Genomic DNA, 19,694 nt, shown 5'->3' with positions numbered 1-19,694 from the left:
ACCATATACTCGGGTGTGCGGCCACACACTCATGTGTGCGGCCATACACTCGGGTGTGCGGCTATACACTCATGTGTGAGGCCATACACTCGGGTGTGCGGCCACACACTCCTTTTCATGCAGTGTTTGGCCTATTTGCAACCCTAAATCTTAAACCAACCAATCCCTAATTCAAACTTTGGTTGTACAAGGCTTTAGATCATCCAAACAGGCTCAAAACAATGCTAAAAGATAGCTGAAATGAGTTTAACATTGATAGAATTGGCTAAGTGTACAAGATAAAAGTTTCGGGTTGTCACATAAACAACTTGTAAACAATGATGATTTTTGGGTTGTTTAAAAAGTCTAACAAATTTCATGAATTTTATGGATGTTACACCAATGTTTCGCTAATGATAACTGTAACGACCCGTCTCCGGTATGATGATTCCATAGTATTTAATTAGAAGTTTGCAAGAGGGACTCGGCGAGTTCATAGCCTGACTCGCCGAGTAGGGTCGGGATTTCGAGCACGTGTTAGTCGGCGACTCGGCGAGTCCATATTCGGGACTCGGCGAGTCTGCCTGCCTGGAAGAAACCCTAAATCCCCGGGTTGCTCACTATTTAAACCACCTTATAGCCCCAATCTCGCCTCCTTCACCCTCAGAGAGCTGTGAGAAAACCCTAATCCATCCTTGAGTGATTTAAGTGTTCTTGTGTGAAATTTTGAACGCTTGAAGAAGAAGAAGAAGAAAGGAGCAAGGGGAAGAGGTGTAGAGCAAAGATCCAAGGGCAAATCAGAGTCCATTGAGGTATTCTTCGGATTTCCTTCCGTTTTATGCTTTAAACCTCCATTAGAACTCTTCTAGAACTAGTTTGATGCCTTTCTCAAGCCTTATGATTGTATGGATGCCCTAATAGATCGAGATATCCTTAGATCTGTTCATTTAGGAGTTGTAGATCCCGGATCTATTGCCTTTTTGAAGATACTTTGCATGAAAACCCTAGATCTAGCCTTTATTATGCTTTTTGAGCCATTTTAGCTTCATGGATGCATATGGGGCACGTAAAGATAGAATCTTTACGTGCTAATCGAGTTAAGGGAGCCCAGATCTATAAGTTTTATACACTGGATTCAAGTAGAATTGAGTTTAGAGTTGCTGCATGCAAGCGACTCGGCGAGTCGAGTCGCGAGTCCCCGATTTTCCCTTTTTGAGTGATGCCGAGTGGGGACCAGTGAGTAGTAGAGTAGACTCAGCGAGTCAGAGGTCAGACTCAGTAATGGAGGGACTCGGCGAGTTGTTCATACAACTCGGCGAGTCCAAGGCAATCTTCTTAGCTCGAAGAACAACTCGTCGAGTTGTTCATACGACTCGGCGAGTCGGATGCAGATTGCCTGAGTTTTAGATTCGAAAGGGAACTCGTCGAGTTGATGCCATACTCGACGAGTAGCAGCGAGTAGGGTTGAGAAATGAGAATAGGGACTCAGCGAGTTGGCGACCCAACTCGGCGAGTCAGGTCAACTGTAGGTTGACTTTGACCAGGAGAGTTGACTTTGACCAAGGGTAAAATAGTCATTTTACCCCAGTGCAGTGATTAGCATTGATTGAGTGTGTTTATGGATTTGTAGTCGGGGAGATACCGGAGCAGCAGCAGTTAGCTTCAAGAGCCATACACACAGCAACCAGTTCACGAGGTGAGTTTCCTTCCAGTAGGAACGGGTCTACGGCCACAATGCCGGCCCGTTTAGTTAGTAGCAGTTCCGGACTTCAGTCCGAAGCAATAGTTCAGTATGCTTGATGTCTATGTGATTCAAGCACGTTGTGTGTTATATGTTCCGGACTACGGTCCGATGCAGTATGCAGTATATGTGTTTATGTTTAGGTTATATGTGTTATGCCATGCTATGATCAGAAGTTCCGGACTTCGGTCCGATGCAGTCAGTTCCGGACTTCGGTCCGATGCAGCTAGTTCCGGACTTCGGTCCGATGCAGTGGGCAAGGCCCAGTATGTGCTTTATATGTATTGTATGGTATGTGGTAGTTTGGGGGAGCTCACTAAGCTTCGTGCTTACAGTTTCAGTTTTGGTTTCAGGTGCTTTCGCAAGCAAAGGGAAGAGCTCGCGATGATGGCATCGCACACACCACAGCTTCAGTTTTTATCCTGGGAGTTGATTCAGTTTTCTTGATATGTTTTGATACAGTTGTGATACAGTTTTCCTCACAGTATTTTACTATGGTTTGAGATACATAGTGTGTGGTTTTATTATATGATACTCAGATTTATGATTTTTGGTTATATTGAAAGTGAAATTTTTGGGTCGTATTTTTGGGTCGTTTCAATAACCAAGAACGAGAAATCAAATCACGAGGGACTGAAATCACAAGAGGGGGAGAAAGAATGATTTTGGAAGAAAAAGGTGCAAGGAAATGTGAGGCTTGATGCCTCTATTTATAGGTTGGATTTATACAAAAGGTGCAAGGAAATGAGAGGCTTGATATATCTATTTATAGGTTATACATGACATGCAACACCCTTGACAAATTTGATGCATTTGAATTTAATGGATGTAGGTAGCATTTAATCCATGTGGTTAACAACATTAATGGTTGCAAATTTGATGCATTTGCATTTAATGGATGTAGGTAGCATTTAATCCATGTGGTTAACAACATTAATGGTTGCCAACTGCCCACTTAATTTGTTAGTTTTCTGCTATTTTCTTGATACATTTATAAAATTATAACTTTCAAACGCAATAAAATTTTACTTTGTATTTTTGTAAACTAAAGCTTCTTCTTTATTAATTTTAAAGTGAAAACACTTTATGTTACAACGATGCCTTGCTCATCAAGGAAGATGATTTTTGGACACCTTTAAATCGTGTCATTTTATGAACCTTACATCCACAACATGGTTAGGCGCACATATGTGCTTGACCTAAGCCTTAGCCTTTACTAAAGCTTTTGAAGGCTTAAGTCAAAAGAAGCCTTATAAACCCATCTTTTTGTTCTTCCACCGATACGGATGGGACAAAGGAAATTGCCAAATTGTAATTTATCTTATTTAATTTCCAAAAATTACTTGTTAAACTTTCGTGTTGTGCCCTGTCAACTCGTTACTTAAACGAGTTTTAATATCTTACTCAAGCTCATTTTGTTAGTGTATCTCACATCGGTGTCGCACAGTCTTATAAGTGACTATATATGTTGAGTCTCCTTTCTCTCCATAAGGACTCTTTTAGAGATACAATCTTGGACTCCGCATATGTTTTACATAGTACCAGAGTCGGCGTCTCGCATACCCGTGGCTCAACACATCCTTGTATATCCTTATCAAACTTTTGGCTATGAGGGGAGTGTTAATGTATCTCATATCGGTGCGACACAGTCTTATAAGTGACTATATATGTTGAAATCTCTCTCTTTCTATAAAGACTATTTGGGATAGACAATCTTAAGTTCTACCAATATTACATATTATTACATGTCGGGTTTATGTCAGGTTAGTCATTTTAGAGGTTAGACCTTGTAAACATATCGTAACGTTTCAAGTTGAAACACTAAACGGGTTAAAGAAATTTGACCCTAGCTTTATCCGTTTGATTTCTGCGTCATATCGTGTCAACGTTTAAGTTTATTTACTTAAGTTTATTTACTTAAACTAGTTAAAATTACTCAAGTGATTATTTCATATTAAATATATGTCTCATAATTAAGAAGGCCGTGTTACTTTTTCCCGTTTCTAACAGTTAATCCCATTATAAAGATTGATTATTTGAAATTGGAATAGATTGCCTTTTTGTCACATTTTTTGAACAGGCCCATTAATATAAAAAATACCAAATTCTCGAGCACACCGGTTTTGACTCATTCTTAAACTTAGTTAGATCATATAGCAATTATTAATGCCCCAACCTACGAGAGTTTCTGGATCGGTCGTTGAAGCTTTACATGATTAATAGATTGAAAATCAATTTGAAAAACTTACTTACTTCACGTTAAAATTTCATTTAAGAAATTCTTTTCAAGAAGTTATACATTGCTCTCATATTGGAAACAGCCTCCTTGTCTTGTTAATTAGATTTGAGATAAATGTCGGACAACGATTGATCGAATCTTGTACTTAGCCATCAGAGGGTGGGCCTTGGGTGCAGTGACCCCATTCGATTCCTTCATATCCACCAACTCCTCGTTAACACGTTCCCAATCAAAGCACTGAATCATCGACGCCAACGCTAACCCCATAATTCGTAACGCCAAGTTCTCGCCGGGACACCGCCGTCTGCCGGAGCCAAATGGCATCATCGTCAACCCCTCTTTCACGTTCCTACTATTCATCTCCTTACCTTCAAACCTTTCTGGTTTAAATTCTTCCGGAGAATCCCATGTCCGAGGATCATTCTGTAAAGCCCACACATTCACCAGTAACATCGTACCTTGTGGGACATGATAGCCTCCCACCATGCAATCTTTAGATGACTGATGAGGAAGAAGTAATGGCGCCGCTGGATGCATCCTTAGGGTCTCTTTGATGATGCACTGTAAGTAAGGAAGCTTTGACAAGTCTGGTTCTTCGACTAAACGATCGGATCCAAGAAGATTGTCGATTTCTTTCTGTGCGTTTGTTAGAACGTGTGGATTGTTAAGTAGAAGTGACATTGCCCACTCCATCGTCTCCACTGAAGTGCTTATTCCGGCATGTAGCAGAGCCTAATCAAATGAGGAAAACAAAAAGTTATGAAGCTTAATTATGTCAATGGCGGATTAAACATTTATGATTTATGATACTACTATATACCAGTGAAAGGCTTTTGATTTCTTTGTCTGTGTAGTATTCTGGATCTCTGTCTTGTAGAGATAGTAGAACTTGAAGTAATGTTTTCACTTTCTCCCCTTCCGGAGTAGCCGAATCATCTGGTGCACGGAGTTCATCGATCCATGCTTGCATGAAGTCATCTCGTCTCTTTTGCACCGCCGCATACCTGTTTTCTAATTTTCCGGTGTCAAACCACCGCAAAATTGGCACCATATCCGCTAGATTTGACTGTGCGTTCACCTGCTTCGTGTCATCCACTACATCACGAAACCTCTTCGCTTCCTCTGATTTCCCGATGTCCGGACCATAATATCTCTTTCCTCCAATCATCCTTGTTGTTACATTAAACATGAAGCTAAACAACTCCGATCTCAGATCCAATATCTGATCTGGATTCTCGCCGGCGGACAAAAACAGGTGACGTGTCAGCGTTCGGGTCTCATCAAGACGGATGCGAGAGAGGGAGTCAAGGCGAGTGGAAGAGAGGATCTCCAAGGCGGAGATACGGCGGAGATTCAGCCAGTGATCACCGTAAGGAGCCCAAGGGAGGCTCGTGTAATTGTACCCGAAGTACTTCCCGCTGAGAAGCCGAGGTCGGTTGGCAAACACGACGTCGTTCTTGGAAAGGCACTCATCGGCGGCGGAAGGCGATGAAACAAGAAGAACACGACGTGATCCGAAGCGGAGGAAAAGTACTGGGCCATGGCGGTCGGAAAGCTTGGATAGCGATCGGTGAAGAGGTTTTTTTAGGAGGTGTAGATGGCCTATCAGAGGGAGTATAGGAAAAGGAGTAGGAGGAAGACGATGGAGCTTGTGAAGTAGATGTTTTGTTAGGAGATAAACATACACAGCAAGAAGGATTGAAATAGAACTATAGAGATAGGTGTTGACTTCAAGTGCCATTTCCAATGTGGAAGATGATCACTGATATTCTCGTTTGTTCATTTGATCATTATCTATACATAGTCCTCTGTCCTCATCCCACCGCCTATTCTCTCTGAATTTATTACCATCATTAAATAGTATATATTTATTACCCACTCAACTTTTAATTTATTGTTTATATAACTAACATTGACTTTTTATTCTTATTAAAATCATAAAAACACCCACAGCTGGCTTTAAAATGGGAAGAACTATTTATGTGGGCCAACAGTTTAACAAAAAAAAAATTATCATAGCAAATATGACTTAAAATGGTAACAAAATATTAAAATTATATAAAAATGATCATTATTGTTATTTTAGTAAAAAAAAATAATACCAATGAACTAAGATTTTATATAAAAAATACCATTTAATTTTCTGCTTTGTTCTTATTTATCCTCATGGTAATCGGGTAATCAAGGTAATTATCTACCACCATCAATCCATCACCTTATTCCACCATTTTCACCCAATACCACCCTTATACCTCCATTATCATCCAACATAAGCAGCTTTACATTATCACCAAATGCCCCACCTCCATTCACATACTTTCATCATTTTCTTCCCCCTACCTGAACTACCGAACACCACCACTTTCCATACATGATTCCCACAGTTAACCCCCATAACCTTTACAACCTTCAATCACTATAAACCCCCCTTATTTCTCCATCACAGCCACACCCTTTAACCCACCTGCATTACAGCCACCATCGACACCATTCATTCTCCACTGTTGCCATCCCATGTCACCCCAATTACAGAGCACCCACGCGTTATCGAGCCTCAAGCCCACACATTCATCTCCAAATTTCTAGACCCTATACAACATCCTCTTCACCCTTTAAACCTACAGAAAACACGAAAAAGAAAGGAGAAGGAAGGACGGTGATTAAATCAAGAAGGGTGACCCTTTAAACCTGCAGAAAACATGAAAAGGAAAGGAGAATGAAGGGTTGTTATCGAATCAAATGGGTGAAGAGGTGGGTCAAGGGGGATACCTGTAATCGAAAATAGGTGTGAAGAGGGAAGGTCTCAGTGATCTATTGGAGGATTGCTTGAAGGCTCCTGCAATCCCGCTTATGAAATCGATCAAAGCTCAATGGTGATCAAGCATACTCTTTGATGGTAGATTTCAAGACAGTGGGTAGAGACACGCATCTTGTTGCAGTTGGATCTTTGCTTACAACCATGGAGATTCATTCTTCTCAAACATGGTGGCAGGGGAAAGCCCTAGATCGTTTCAATTTTGGTGAAATAATGAAGGGGAAAGCCACGAGTTATTCCAAATATATGTTATTTTCCTCATAAATAAAAAACAACCGGGTAACCTACAATAGCAGGTAACCTGGTATTTTTTATACTAAAATAACAATAATGGTATTTTTTGTACAATTTTGATACTTCATTACCTTTTTAAGTCATTTGCCCTATTTGAAAAAACAAAGATTTCTCCGAAAAATCGTAGAAACAACCGGCAGACATTAGTTGTTGCTTCTTCTTCAACTATTGCCGGGAAATCAGTTTTTCAATCTATGCAGGAAGATTGACAATCATAGTGAGATTGTGTAAACATGATCATATTTGAATTGCATTCGTGGGAAGTGTTGGTGATTTTAGTGTTATCAACATATTTTAATATAATTATTATTAATATTGATTCGGGGTGATAAATGTAAAATCAAGAATATAGGAGTCTGGAGGCAACACCCCTAGAAACACGATTCCAAAGGGCAGCACCTCTGACAAGGTCTAGGACAGTGCCCCTTGCGAGGTCCAAGGGGCAACGCATTTTCCCATCGAAAAAAGTCATGTCATCATGTTGATGTAATAGTTGGTTATGTCTTATAACCATCATTGTAACCACCCATTTTGGCGCCATTTTGTATATAACCATCTTCCAACCATCATTTTCCTTCTATAAAAGGAAGATGGATGTTCTTTGGAAAGGGTTGACACTTTGATTACCCAAAATTGGTTATGTGAATTTGTTTATCTCACCAGAAACAGGAACCTACACTCTATCACACTAAGTCAACAATCCACGACTATCTCTAACAAATGAAAAAATATGACCCCTAATCTTTTATTTCTTCCAATTCTCTTCCTTCAACCCCTTACTCTATGCTTCTTTGATCAAATATAACAGTGGTGAAATGATAATCATCCTCAAGCATAGGTCTCTGATAAGAGCGCTAGTCGCCTTGCGACCCAAGGCATCGGCTACTACGTTGACCTTTCTAGGATGATACAAGATCTCATAGTCATAATCTTTTACCTCATCCAACCATCTGTGTTGCCTCATATTCAGGTTCGGTTGATCCATCAAATATCACAAACTCTTGTAATCATGTAGATGGTACACATAACCCCAAAAAAGTAATGCTGCCAAATCTTTATAACATCCTATTTCGGATCGTCAGTGATTAGGGTTCGTGGGTTGCAAACCGGGCATGAGGGAGTCTCGGGGTTGTGATGAGTTTCTAGGAGCGTAGGGCATCTCGTCACCTTTCCGTGGGTATGAGGTTCATTAGAAATCAGAGTTATATTGAGGAAGCGATGGAAGTTTGAAGTTGTGGCAGGATGAGTCCCTTATTTTAGAAAGATGGCAGCTGAGTACGCTGGGTGTACATGTGTGTACGCTTAGCATACTCATGTGTGTGAAATTAAAGTGGAGTCGTCCAATACGCTGAGCATACCAGAGGGTACGCTGGGCTTACTAGGTCCAGAAAGAAACCCTAATAATTTGGAGTGTCCCTATTTAAGGAACATTATGTCTTCATATCCATCCATCATTTCCAGATTTCAACTCTCTCAAAACCCTAATTCCCGTTCTTTGAGCTTGAGTGTCTATTGTGAGCTTATAAGTGTCTTGTGGGATTTTTGGAGTGAAGAATGAGCATGGAAGAGAATAGAGTTGGAGTCTAGGCTTTGGATATGAGATTTTCTGTGGATGGAGCATCATTTGAGGGTATAAAGTTCAAATCTTTCCCATCTTTTTAATTTGTGCTTGATAAGGTCCATTTTAGGGTTTTTGGTCCCAAAGCTTGAAGCTTTATGAGTTTTTGCACTCCAGAGCCTAATGTTTGTCCTTTAAAGTGTTTCTAGTGGAGAGGATCCATAAAAATGAGTTCTTGGACTTTGGAATCAAGCCATGCATGAGTTATGAGCTTTTTGAGATAAGAGATTGAGTGTTTTGGGTGTTTGTGACATTCTCAGCCATGCAAAGTCTGAAAGTCACTGACTTTATGGAGTAAGAGCCATTGGGGAGTCAAGATCTGGGATTTGAGTTGATGTCTTAACTGGTTAAGACCAAATGGGTAGAAAGAGTGAATATTGGGAGAACGCTGAGCGTATTTCCAGTACGCCCCACGTACTGCCCCAGTGCCCACGATGGCCAATCTGGATTCGTGAGTACGCTGAGCGTACCAAAGGAGGTACGCCCCGCGCAACCTCACTGTGGACTTTTGGGCTAAGTCTCATTTTTGGGCCTTGAGTGTTAGGGCTAGAGTTTGGGCTTGTTGTAATAGAGTTATGGACCATAGGATTATATATATGTTCTTTGGGCCCTTGAATTGGGCTTGCCATTTAGATTTGAGAGTTGGGCCTCGGGAGAGCCCATTTATTATTGGGCCTTGGTGGGCCCAATGTGTTTTAGGTTATTGATGGGCTGGTTAGTAGACTACCTTATGACAGTAATGAGTGAGAGTTTGGACTTAGTTCCTAATTGGGTTAATTGTGGATTTGGCTCAAAGTTAGAGGTCGGTGCGTAGCAGCAGCGTTTATAGGGGTTGTTCATTATCCGAGGTGAGTCTTCTCACTATACTTACCATGAGTGGTATCCTTGTGTGACTGAGTTGTCGTATGTGTTTATCTGTGTATTGTGATATTCTGCATTATGTCTTTGTGAATTATGTTGATTATTATTATTATTATTATTATTATTATTATTATTATTATTATTATTATTATTATTATTATTATGAGTTATTGAGTTGGGACCGGAGGGTCCACCAGAGTTTTGGGACCAAAGGGTCCTACTGAGACACATTGACTGGAGGATCTTATCTGAGTATAGCCATGAGAGGCTACTGAGATATGTGTGGTATTTTGGGGATCTCACTATGTGACATCCCTTAATTTCTCGGCCAGAAAAGACCGATTTAATTTATGTTTTTTATAATAAAATCAGAGAAATCTTTATAAAAGATGTTGCGGAATTTGTTCCCAAAACAAAACATGATAAAAGTTTATCAAAACTTTCTTTAAGAAATGTATAGTTTCATTTCATATCAAAACCTCGGGATGTCATGTTCCGATACAGATCAAAAGCATAAACAAGACATTATAAGCCTTTCAACAGTTATTTACAACTACTGGCCTATAATCCAAAAATCCCTCATTGTCCTCCGACTATGCTCGGGGTCCACTACCTGTAACATAAAAGGTTGAGTGGGTCAGGCTTGGGAGCATGGTGAGCATATAGGGTTTTCAACCCACAATAATAATAAACTTACTAAGTTCATCAATCAACAATAACCCTGATTACCCGTTCCCGTCATCCTTACTTTATGTCCCTAAACACTTATCACAAGGGACCTAGCCTAAAGAATATCATCGGGATGGACATTGCTGCTAAGGGGTTTCCCCAGCCATACATGTCCTAAAGGCAACCATGAGGGGGATGGAGTACAACGAATGAACACTCTCAGTTCATTAACACCTACAGGTTGCGGACCTGCTAATGTTTCCCACTGGACTGTCTAGAAAGTCCGTGGTCGTCTTCCAAACTCCGCTAGATGACTGGATCTCAAAACTCATCGAGGCCTCTCCTCAATTTTATTTTATCACACATCACTATCTACCCATGTTCTACCCAACATATTTGTAGATAAAAATACTTATACAGTTTAAAACTTGTATAAAACGTTAACTCAATAGTCACCTCAAATAAACAATTAATATATCTACATATAGCACGTATTATAAGGTAATTACTTCATATCTATGTGTAAAATGAAAGTGACTATACACTCACATGATTTGATGATAATCGGGCAGCAATTCGTTTCCTAAAACGATCGTTTCTAATAAAACCGGGAGTTTTATTGAGAAACCGGGCTTTGTAAAAGTCGGGCTTCGAAACTGAAAAGATAAATTTTCTGGGCTTCTCGGGCACTTCGTGGAGTATTCTGGACTTTACAATCGATACCGGGGCTTTGTGGGATGTTAAGATGAAGAAAATATGGGTTTAGGGGTTAAATATGGCAATTTCTTAAAAATATCCGAGAAAGCTCGTAGCCTTCTATTTATAGAGAAGAGCTTCTGATCGGACGGCTGAGAAGCTTCCAGGTGGCGAAGATCCGAAGGCTCGCAGGGAGGTGGCTCGCACATGGTCTGCACGTGCGAAGGCCTCGCTGGCAGCTTGTGATTGGACCGAAGTCCGGATCTGATGAGGGGGGTTCGTGGCACCTGCGAGGGTTCGGACGCACGAGGGAAGAGGCACGCGTCGCATTTCTACTGGACCGAACCTCAGACTCAAGAAGATCATGACACGCCTCGCCAGGTGGCTTCGGTGACTCAACAATTTCTGGACACGTGTCGGATGCGAAGCGAGGGTGACGTGGCCGAAGTCCACGTGTGCGAAATTCCTCGGTTTTGGGGATTTTTCTCGTTTTTCGCGCCAAAACTTCTAAAATCCATAACTTTCGCATACGAGCTCCGTTTTTGACATTCTTTATATACACGCGTAGCTAAAATTACGCTCTATATCTTCCGTTTAGACTTCGTCGGCTAATTTTGATTTTAAATTTTATATTATTATTTTTAACAGACCGGGACAGGAAATCCGTTAAAAATTCATAACTTCTTCATCCGACGTCCGTTTTCGTCAGACTTTTTACCGTTGTGCTCCTAATGATGAGACCTTCAATTCTCGTTTAGGTTGTGTTGGCTAAAAATCGCTCGATCTAAAATTCGAGTTTTTAGCTGTCTATTGCTAAGCTGAAACTTCGAAAATCATAACTTTTTCATACTAAGTCAGATTTGGGCGTTCTTTTTATCGAACTTCTCGGTTTAACGAATACTACGATTTTCGTTTAGATTACTAAGGCTAAAAAGTAGTTTATCGAAAACTCACTTTTTACGACATTCAGCACCGTGCTGGTTTTGTCGCGAAACTTCGACAGGTCATAACTTCTTCGTTATAACTCGGATTTTGGTATTCTTTATATCCCCGAAATCCTTGTTTCGACCACTACAACTTTAAGTAAAGATATTGGGCTTATCTCACACTTTAATTTTGACGTTTATTTTTATTCTTAATTAATTAAGCCCTAATAATTAAGCAGAATACACATAATTCACATAATTCCTTTTCATTTCTTCTAAATGAGTTACAAAGGTTAACCTAGACCATTATGTCAATATTAATGCCTAGCCTAGAAACACGGACTTTACACACTAAGCTTCATGTTTACCGTGTTATATGATATGTGTTTCAGGTTTTTCTCAAGATCGTGGGAAGGCACCGGCTTGATTGTACACACCAGAGAAATAGTTATATTTCGAGGATCCTGGATTATTAATCAAACAATTATGGAGTTATGTTGTAATAAAAATAAACGAGATTTTTGTGAAATGTGTTATGAGAATTATGTGATTTTTAAAATGAAAATTTTGTTTTCAAATTTATGTCGTTACAATCTTGAGGGTGAATATTACATCCCCCAACTCTAAATATTGAGTAGGATAATTCGCCTCATAAGGTTTTAACTGTCTCGAAGTGTAAGCAGACACATGACCCATTTTCATAAGTACTACACCTAATCCCATAATCGAAGCATCACAATAAACCACAAAATCATCCACACCCTCGGGAAAGTTTAGTATTGGAGCCTCGCACAACTTCTGTCCCAATGTCTCAAATGTCGTCTGTTGCTCAGGCTCCCATAAAAAATTGACATTCTTCTTCATCAACCGATTCAAAAGAACTGTAATCTTGGAGAAATTCTAAATAAATCTCTGATAATATCTTGCTAAACCAAGGAAGCTTTGAATCTCAAATGGAGACTTCGGTACCTCCCAATGTGTTGAGTATAATTGTGTTGTGATATGTCGAACCTCCGGCGGTGTTCTTAGTAACGAATGCTTGTAAATAAAGAGGGTTCATAAGACTTCGTTATATATGTACTTACAAGGAATATTTATAGGTTCGCATTTTAGTGTCGAAGTCCTTGTATTTTTTTTTATACGTGAGTATCCTATAAATAGGATAGGTACATAAGTGTGTTGTAACTTTTGCATTCTTGCGCATTGAGCTTACTCTATCTATCTATCTATCTATCTATCTATCTATCTATCTATCTATCTCTCTCTCTCTCTCTCTCTCTCTCTCTCTCTCTTTCTCTCTCTCTCTCTCTCTGCAACTACATTTGTACTCATTCCGGATTTATGCTGAATTGAAAAATCTTATTTACTCTAGTTGTTCTTACTTACTCTGATTTACATTACGATTGATTGAGACATAGTTAAAAACATAGTATCAATTGGTATCAGAGCAGAAATCCACAAATCAAGTGGAGAATCTTGATCACGTTTTCATCTTATTGATTCATTCACTTCGATTCAATCATTTTAAAAGTGGAAACGTAACTCTTTGTTCAATCTTTGTGATTAAACGATTTTGTATTCGTTTTATCAATCGTTTTGTATCTGATTTCTTTCTTTTCAAGTTTATCCTCTTTTTCTCGATCTAATGGCAAACTTGAATGTCAACATTGTGATGAACTATGTTAAGCTACTTGGATCTAAAAAAAGATTTTGATGCTGCTTCTAGAGTATTACGATCAATGTGTAGATTGTATGGAAGACCATATCAACGGGATTAATGAAGATCTTTGGCAATCTATTGAAAAAGGTCCTTATTGTGTTGATCTTATTCAAGCGGTAGGAAATTATGGTGTTGCTGAAGATATGATTGCTCAAGGAAAAAAGAAGAAGGCCAATTACAAGAGATGTCTTCGACAACTACATGGAGCTTTTCCGCCAATTGTGTATAACTATATTCAAGGTTGCAAGACTACGAAATAATTATGGGACACTCTGGAAGAGAAATACCAAGGGAATGAGCGAACTAAGAAAAGTTATGTGACTCAATGCTTATCGAAGTTATCCGACTTCAATCAAAAGGAGAGTGAATCAATTGAAGCCTATTATGATCAGTTCAATGAGCCCATCTACAAGTGTACCAGATATGGTGTAGTCCATACCAATATCGAGTTTAATATCACTTTCATCCTAGGGATGAAGAAGGAATGGAAGAATATATGCCTGATAATCAAGACTCATGATAATCAAGACTCAGGAAAACTTCGACACTTACTTATTGTCGAATCTCTATAACTTTCTGAAAGCACACAATCTTAGGGTGAATGAGATAGCTAATAAAAACAGCAAGATTAAATTTGGCGTTTCAACTCTCTCTCTCTCTCTCTCTCTCTCTCTATATATATATATATATATATATATATATATATATATATATATATATATATATATATATATATATATATATATATATATATATGCGATTCGGTTTTTTTGAGTGATTTTGATTTTTATCAAATTAAAAACAACACTTTCAGTTTTTGTAACCGTTTTGGTTTATTGTTGTTTTTTTTTTAAAACAAAAACCTTGGCTCGGGGTTTGATAGATTTCCAAAATGCTTAATTTTTCAAAAAAAAAAATTTGCATTAGGAACCATTACAAACTTGTTGTTTTGTAAAAATTAAAAAAATTAGCTTATTTTTGTTAAAAATAATCTCAGAAAACTGTCATTGATTTTCTCTTTATATTTCTTTCGAACATAATTAATATAATAATAACATTTTTCATAACACCTATTACAAACCCAATTTTTGAAAGCCAGCTAGATGGCTGAATTTTGGACATTGTTTCCGCAAACTCATATCATATGCGAGTAAGAAGATCCACCATGTGCGGACGTGGTCTATATTTAGCTACCAAAGGTCGGGCTTTTGGCATCGTGAGACCAGGTCCTTCCTTCATCTCCACCTTCTCCACACCAATTCTCTCCCACTCAAAACACTGAACCAGTGTCCCTAGGGTCAACCCCACCATTCGCATGGCCAAACCTTCACCAGGACACCCCCTTCGCCCTGACCCAAACGGCATAAACTTGAACCCATGATCCCTCTGCCCTTCAACCTGATCAACAAACCTCTCCGGCTTAAATCTCTCCGGCTCCTCCCACAGCTTCGGATCATTTTGCATCGCCCAAAGGTTCACCAAAAGCATTGTTCCCGGTGGGACGAGGAAACCACCGACGATGCATTCTTCTGTGGATTCGTGGGGTGGAATCAGTGGTGCAGCTGGGCACATACGAAGTGTTTCGTTTATAACTCCATGAAGATAGGGAAGATTAGGAAGATCGGAGTCGTTCATAAGTCTTGAAGAACCCACTTTCTTCTCTATTTCGTCAACAACCTTTTTTAGGGATTCCGGGTGGTTCAGTAGAAGAGTTAAAGCCCACTCTAGGGTTCCTGCTGAAGTATCAGTTCCAGCTGAGATCATCACCTTTAATTTGAATCCATAATTAATCCACAAAATTTGGTTAATTAATTAACATAACCTACTTAAAAATCTATATGATCGATATTCCAGAACGATATGTGTTTTGAAGACTTACTAGTATCAAGCCTCGAATGATTTCATCTGTATAGTATTCCGGATCAGTTTCTTGCAAGGACAACAGGACATCGATGATAGTCAAAGAATCATGACTCCTCATCCTCCTGTGCCCATCAATCATGTCTTGAATGGAGGAATCCTTCTTTTGATTTAGTTTTACCATCTTCTTTTCAATCGAGTTTACACCAATCCACTTTGCTAGAGGCACAAAGTCTCCGATATTTGATGCACCGCTCAACCGGAAAGTTTCCTCCACCATTTCCTGGAATTTTCTCGCAGCCTTTGGTTCTCCCTTGTTGTCGCTATATAAGCGTCTCCTTCCTGTGATCATTCTCATTATCGTGTTCAATGTAACGTTAAAAAAGCATGACTTCATTTCAACGACCACGAATCCAGGGTTTTTAGAGCTCTTGTGTAACGTAGACATTAGAGAGAGAACCTCATCACGACGAATGTTTGTAAACATCTGAATACGATTGTTGGACAAAATTTCAAGCGAAGCAATTCTTCTTAAGTTTCGCCAATGGTGTCCATACGAGGCCCAAGTAAGAGTGGTGTAGTTGTAACCAAGGTGTTTTCCGGCAAGTAGTTTTGGCCGATTTGCAAAGACTAAATCGTTTGTTGTAAAGCAGTCTTCAGCAGCAGAAGGAGATGAGACAACGAGGACTTTTCGTGAACCAAATTCAAGAAACACAACAGGGCCATACTTGTTGGAAATCTTTGCTAGGGTTCTATGAAGTGTTTTTTTTAAGAGATACAGATGCCCGATTATGGGTAGTGAGAGAAAAGGCCTTGGTGGGAATCTATGGAACATATGAATGAAATGGTTGGTGATCATGTATAAGAAGAGAGAAAATAAAAAGATAGAGCACCAATTCATCATGGAAAGATTTAACAAAATCGACTGGCTTTTAATTTGACTATAAAATCAAGAACTACGAGGTGGTATATATCAAGACTCAAGTAATTAAGCAGTAAACTAATCGGTATATATATAAGAAAACATACGTACTAGACAATTAAAGAAATATATGAGCACAAGAGTATAGATTCGTATTACGAGGAACACTTTGCATCCAAGATATTAGTCGGCTATCAGGTTTTTTAATTAACGCAATGTTCGTTGTTAAGATGATTGAATATTTAATACTCTATTATTCTTGTTTTCGATCCTGTTTCATTCTGTATTTTTCTAGTAAGCTTTCATTTTGAAGATGATTATTCTAATGTGGTGTCCTTTTCATGCACTACGAATCAGATGTTGATGGATGGGTAGGAAACAAATGTCTTTCCCAAATGGCGTATAATTACTTGGTTATCTGCTCTCTCGTGATGTGTTCATGGCAGAAACAAATGTGCTTTGTCTCCTATAAGTTTGTTACAGCATCCAAGATTGTAGGATAAGATACCTCACTAATAGGAGTTTTTAACAAAATGAGGTTATTTAAAAAAATATTTACCAATCTAGTATAGTTTGAAAAATATTTATCAGTTTTTTTTTCATTTTTTATTATTTCTTATTGTTTTTCTATTTATTTAAAATATCGCATTTTTTACTTTTTATATTTCAGTTTTTTACTATTTTTTGTTATTAAATACCACTTTATTTTTTATTTTATTTTCGTTTCAGATTTTTTTTAATATACATTTAACATAAACATCTAACACACAAAAGAGCTTTATTATTTTCGTTTCATTATATGCCTATTTGAGTAATTTTTTTCCGCTGTTTATATAGTAATTATGAGTTTAATTTAATTTTCTTACCGTTTTATTTATACATATATTTTTAAAACTTAATCCTTTATAGAAAGAAAGTTTTTTCTCATGTCTTTATTTATACAACATTTGCATGTTTTTTACTTGAGTTTCTTTACATTGAAAATAAAATATAAAAAGCAAAAGTTTACATATTTTTTATGTCTTTACATAAAAACAAATATGTAAAAACATAAAAAACAAAATTTTAAAAAAATCTAATTTGTAAAACGAAAGAAACATAAAATACATGCATAAAACTAAATATGTAAAAAACATTTAGAAAACAAACTTCCAAATCAATAAAAACTTTTATTTCGAAACATGTGAAAACAAAATTGTAAAAAAAATGATACAGACAAAATTTGATAACACAACTATTACTTTGTGCAAAGTTGTAAAAGTGAATAGTTGGGTAAGAAACCTGCAAGTTATGGTGGTATAATGAACCAAAATAATAAATGGTAGAAAAAAATTAATCAAATAGACATATAATGAACCAAAATAATAAAGCTCTTTTGTGTGTTAGAAGATATTTATGTTAAATGTATATTAAAAAAAACTGAAATAAAAATAAAATAAAAAAATAAACTGATATTTAAAAACAATAAATAGTAATAAAACTGAAATAAAAAAAAAGTAAAAAAGCTGATATTTTAAATAAATAGAGAAACAATAATAAATATTGAAAAATAAATAAAAAATGAAAAAAAACACTAGTTTGGTAAATATTTTTCAAACTATACTAGATAGTAAATATTTTTTTCACCAACCCCATTTTGTTTAAAAACTCGACTAATAGTAAAGCAAAAAAAACAAATTCTAACTTATTTAATTTTTTGGTGTAGTTTTTTTCATTAAAATTGTCAAATCAAAAAACATATTTTTATTTATATATTTAATATTTATTTACAATTGATTAATAATACTAAAACACCAAATATAAAATATAACTAGATGTAAAACTCGTGTATTACACGGGTTGATTAAAGAAAATAAAATATTAAAATATAAATAATACGTATTTTTTAAAATAAAATTTTGAAATAAGGAATATAGAAACATATTAATTGCAATGTATTAAAAAAATTATTCCATTTGATACTTTACATATATAAATATAAGATTATGTGGCTTTTTAATTTTAAAATTTAAAAAAAAAACCATAAATTGACATGTGGATATTATTTATTTAAAAAATATCATAAAATGACAAGCGTCAAACTTATTAGAGATTGACATGTGGTTAAGAAATTTTTATTTATTAGAGAGGAATATATATATATATATATATATATATATATATATATATATATATATACACACACACACTAGATGTTAAACCCGTGTGTTATACGGGTTGATTAAAGAAAATAAAATATTAAAATGTAAATAATAAGTGTTTTTAAAATAAAATTTTAAAATAAGGAATATAGAAACATATTAATTGCAATTTATTATAATATTTATTCTATTTAATATTTTACATATATACATATAAGATTATGTAACTTTCTAATTTTAAAATTTGAAAAAAAAAACCATAAATTGACATGTATATATTATTTATTTAAAAAATATCATAAAATGACAAGTATTAAAACTCATTAGAGATTGACATGTGACAAAAAAAAACATTTATTTATTAGAGAGGATGTTAAAGTTTTATTAGTATAAATTGATTGATGCCTCAACACTAAACTTTACGATAAAATATAATATTGGTAAATAATATAAAACTAAATACCAAATATAATATTATAGTATTCATTAGTATTGAATTAATGTTTCACTAGTACGAATTATTTTTATTTTTTTATGTTAATTAAATTATTATATTTAATAATTTAAAATACAATACATATTTAAATAAAACATATTAGATACTACATAATTAATAATTCTAATAAAATATTATTAATAATACAAGTGACATGATTGTTTAGTAAAAAATGTAGAAGTTGATAATTAACGATTCTAATAAAATATTATAATAATACAAGTAACATAATTGTTTTGTAAAAAATGCAGAAGTTGGATAACAAGGAATATAACTAGATATGGGTCAAGTTTGTAAAAGTTGGATACTTGGATTATAAAATTTTGGTCTCATGTTTACTTAGGGGTTGATTGTTTTCATTCGTAGAGGCCCAATTGTTTGTATCCGTATATGTTCATCAAGTCAAAAAGAGTTTTGTCAAGCAAAGATTAATTCTGGATTCTAGTTTACAGTACCGTGTCTATTTTCTCTATTAGCACAATCCATTATATTTTTAATGAGTCCACAAAACTAATAAAATGATATGTATATATCATATCTTTTAATTATCTTTTTTAATTAAATTTAATGATTATATGAATATTTATAATAATAATAAATAAATATTCCATTAATTTAATTAAAAACCATTACACAGCTAAAAGTAAAAATGATAATTAAATAAAAACACTATAAAATTACCATTAAATATTAATTGTAATATTTTTTTTCATGATT

The 19,694-nt window shown here is 36.2% G+C and overlaps 2 protein-coding genes across 2 annotated transcripts; both read right to left on the bottom strand.

Moving 5' to 3' along the window:
- Positions 1-3,920: 3,920 nt before the first annotated feature.
- On the bottom strand, positions 3,921-5,787 carry LOC111901660 (cytochrome P450 81Q32). Its single transcript, XM_023897548.3, has 2 exons — positions 4,780-5,787; positions 3,921-4,691 (listed from the first exon to the last, which is right to left on the bottom strand). Exons 1-2 carry the CDS (start codon positions 5,698-5,700, stop codon positions 4,059-4,061), a joined length of 1,554 nt encoding a protein of 517 aa, XP_023753316.1. The 5' UTR covers positions 5,701-5,787; the 3' UTR covers positions 3,921-4,058.
- An 8,792-nt stretch (positions 5,788-14,579) lies between these two features.
- Positions 14,580-16,521, bottom strand: LOC111901642 (cytochrome P450 81Q32). The gene is made up of 2 exons (XM_023897530.3): positions 15,438-16,521; positions 14,580-15,325 (listed from the first exon to the last, which is right to left on the bottom strand). Exons 1-2 carry the CDS (start codon positions 16,320-16,322, stop codon positions 14,699-14,701), a joined length of 1,512 nt encoding a protein of 503 aa, XP_023753298.1. The 5' UTR covers positions 16,323-16,521; the 3' UTR covers positions 14,580-14,698.
- Between the last annotated feature and the right edge of the window lie 3,173 nt (positions 16,522-19,694).

Source organism: Lactuca sativa, chromosome 6, assembly GCF_002870075.4.
Source record: "Lactuca sativa cultivar Salinas chromosome 6, Lsat_Salinas_v11, whole genome shotgun sequence".
In the NCBI taxonomy this organism is placed as follows: Eukaryota; Viridiplantae; Streptophyta; class Magnoliopsida; order Asterales; family Asteraceae; genus Lactuca; species Lactuca sativa.
The sequence above is the reverse complement of the archived record's forward strand: the minus strand, read 5'-3'. Positions and strand labels throughout refer to the sequence as shown.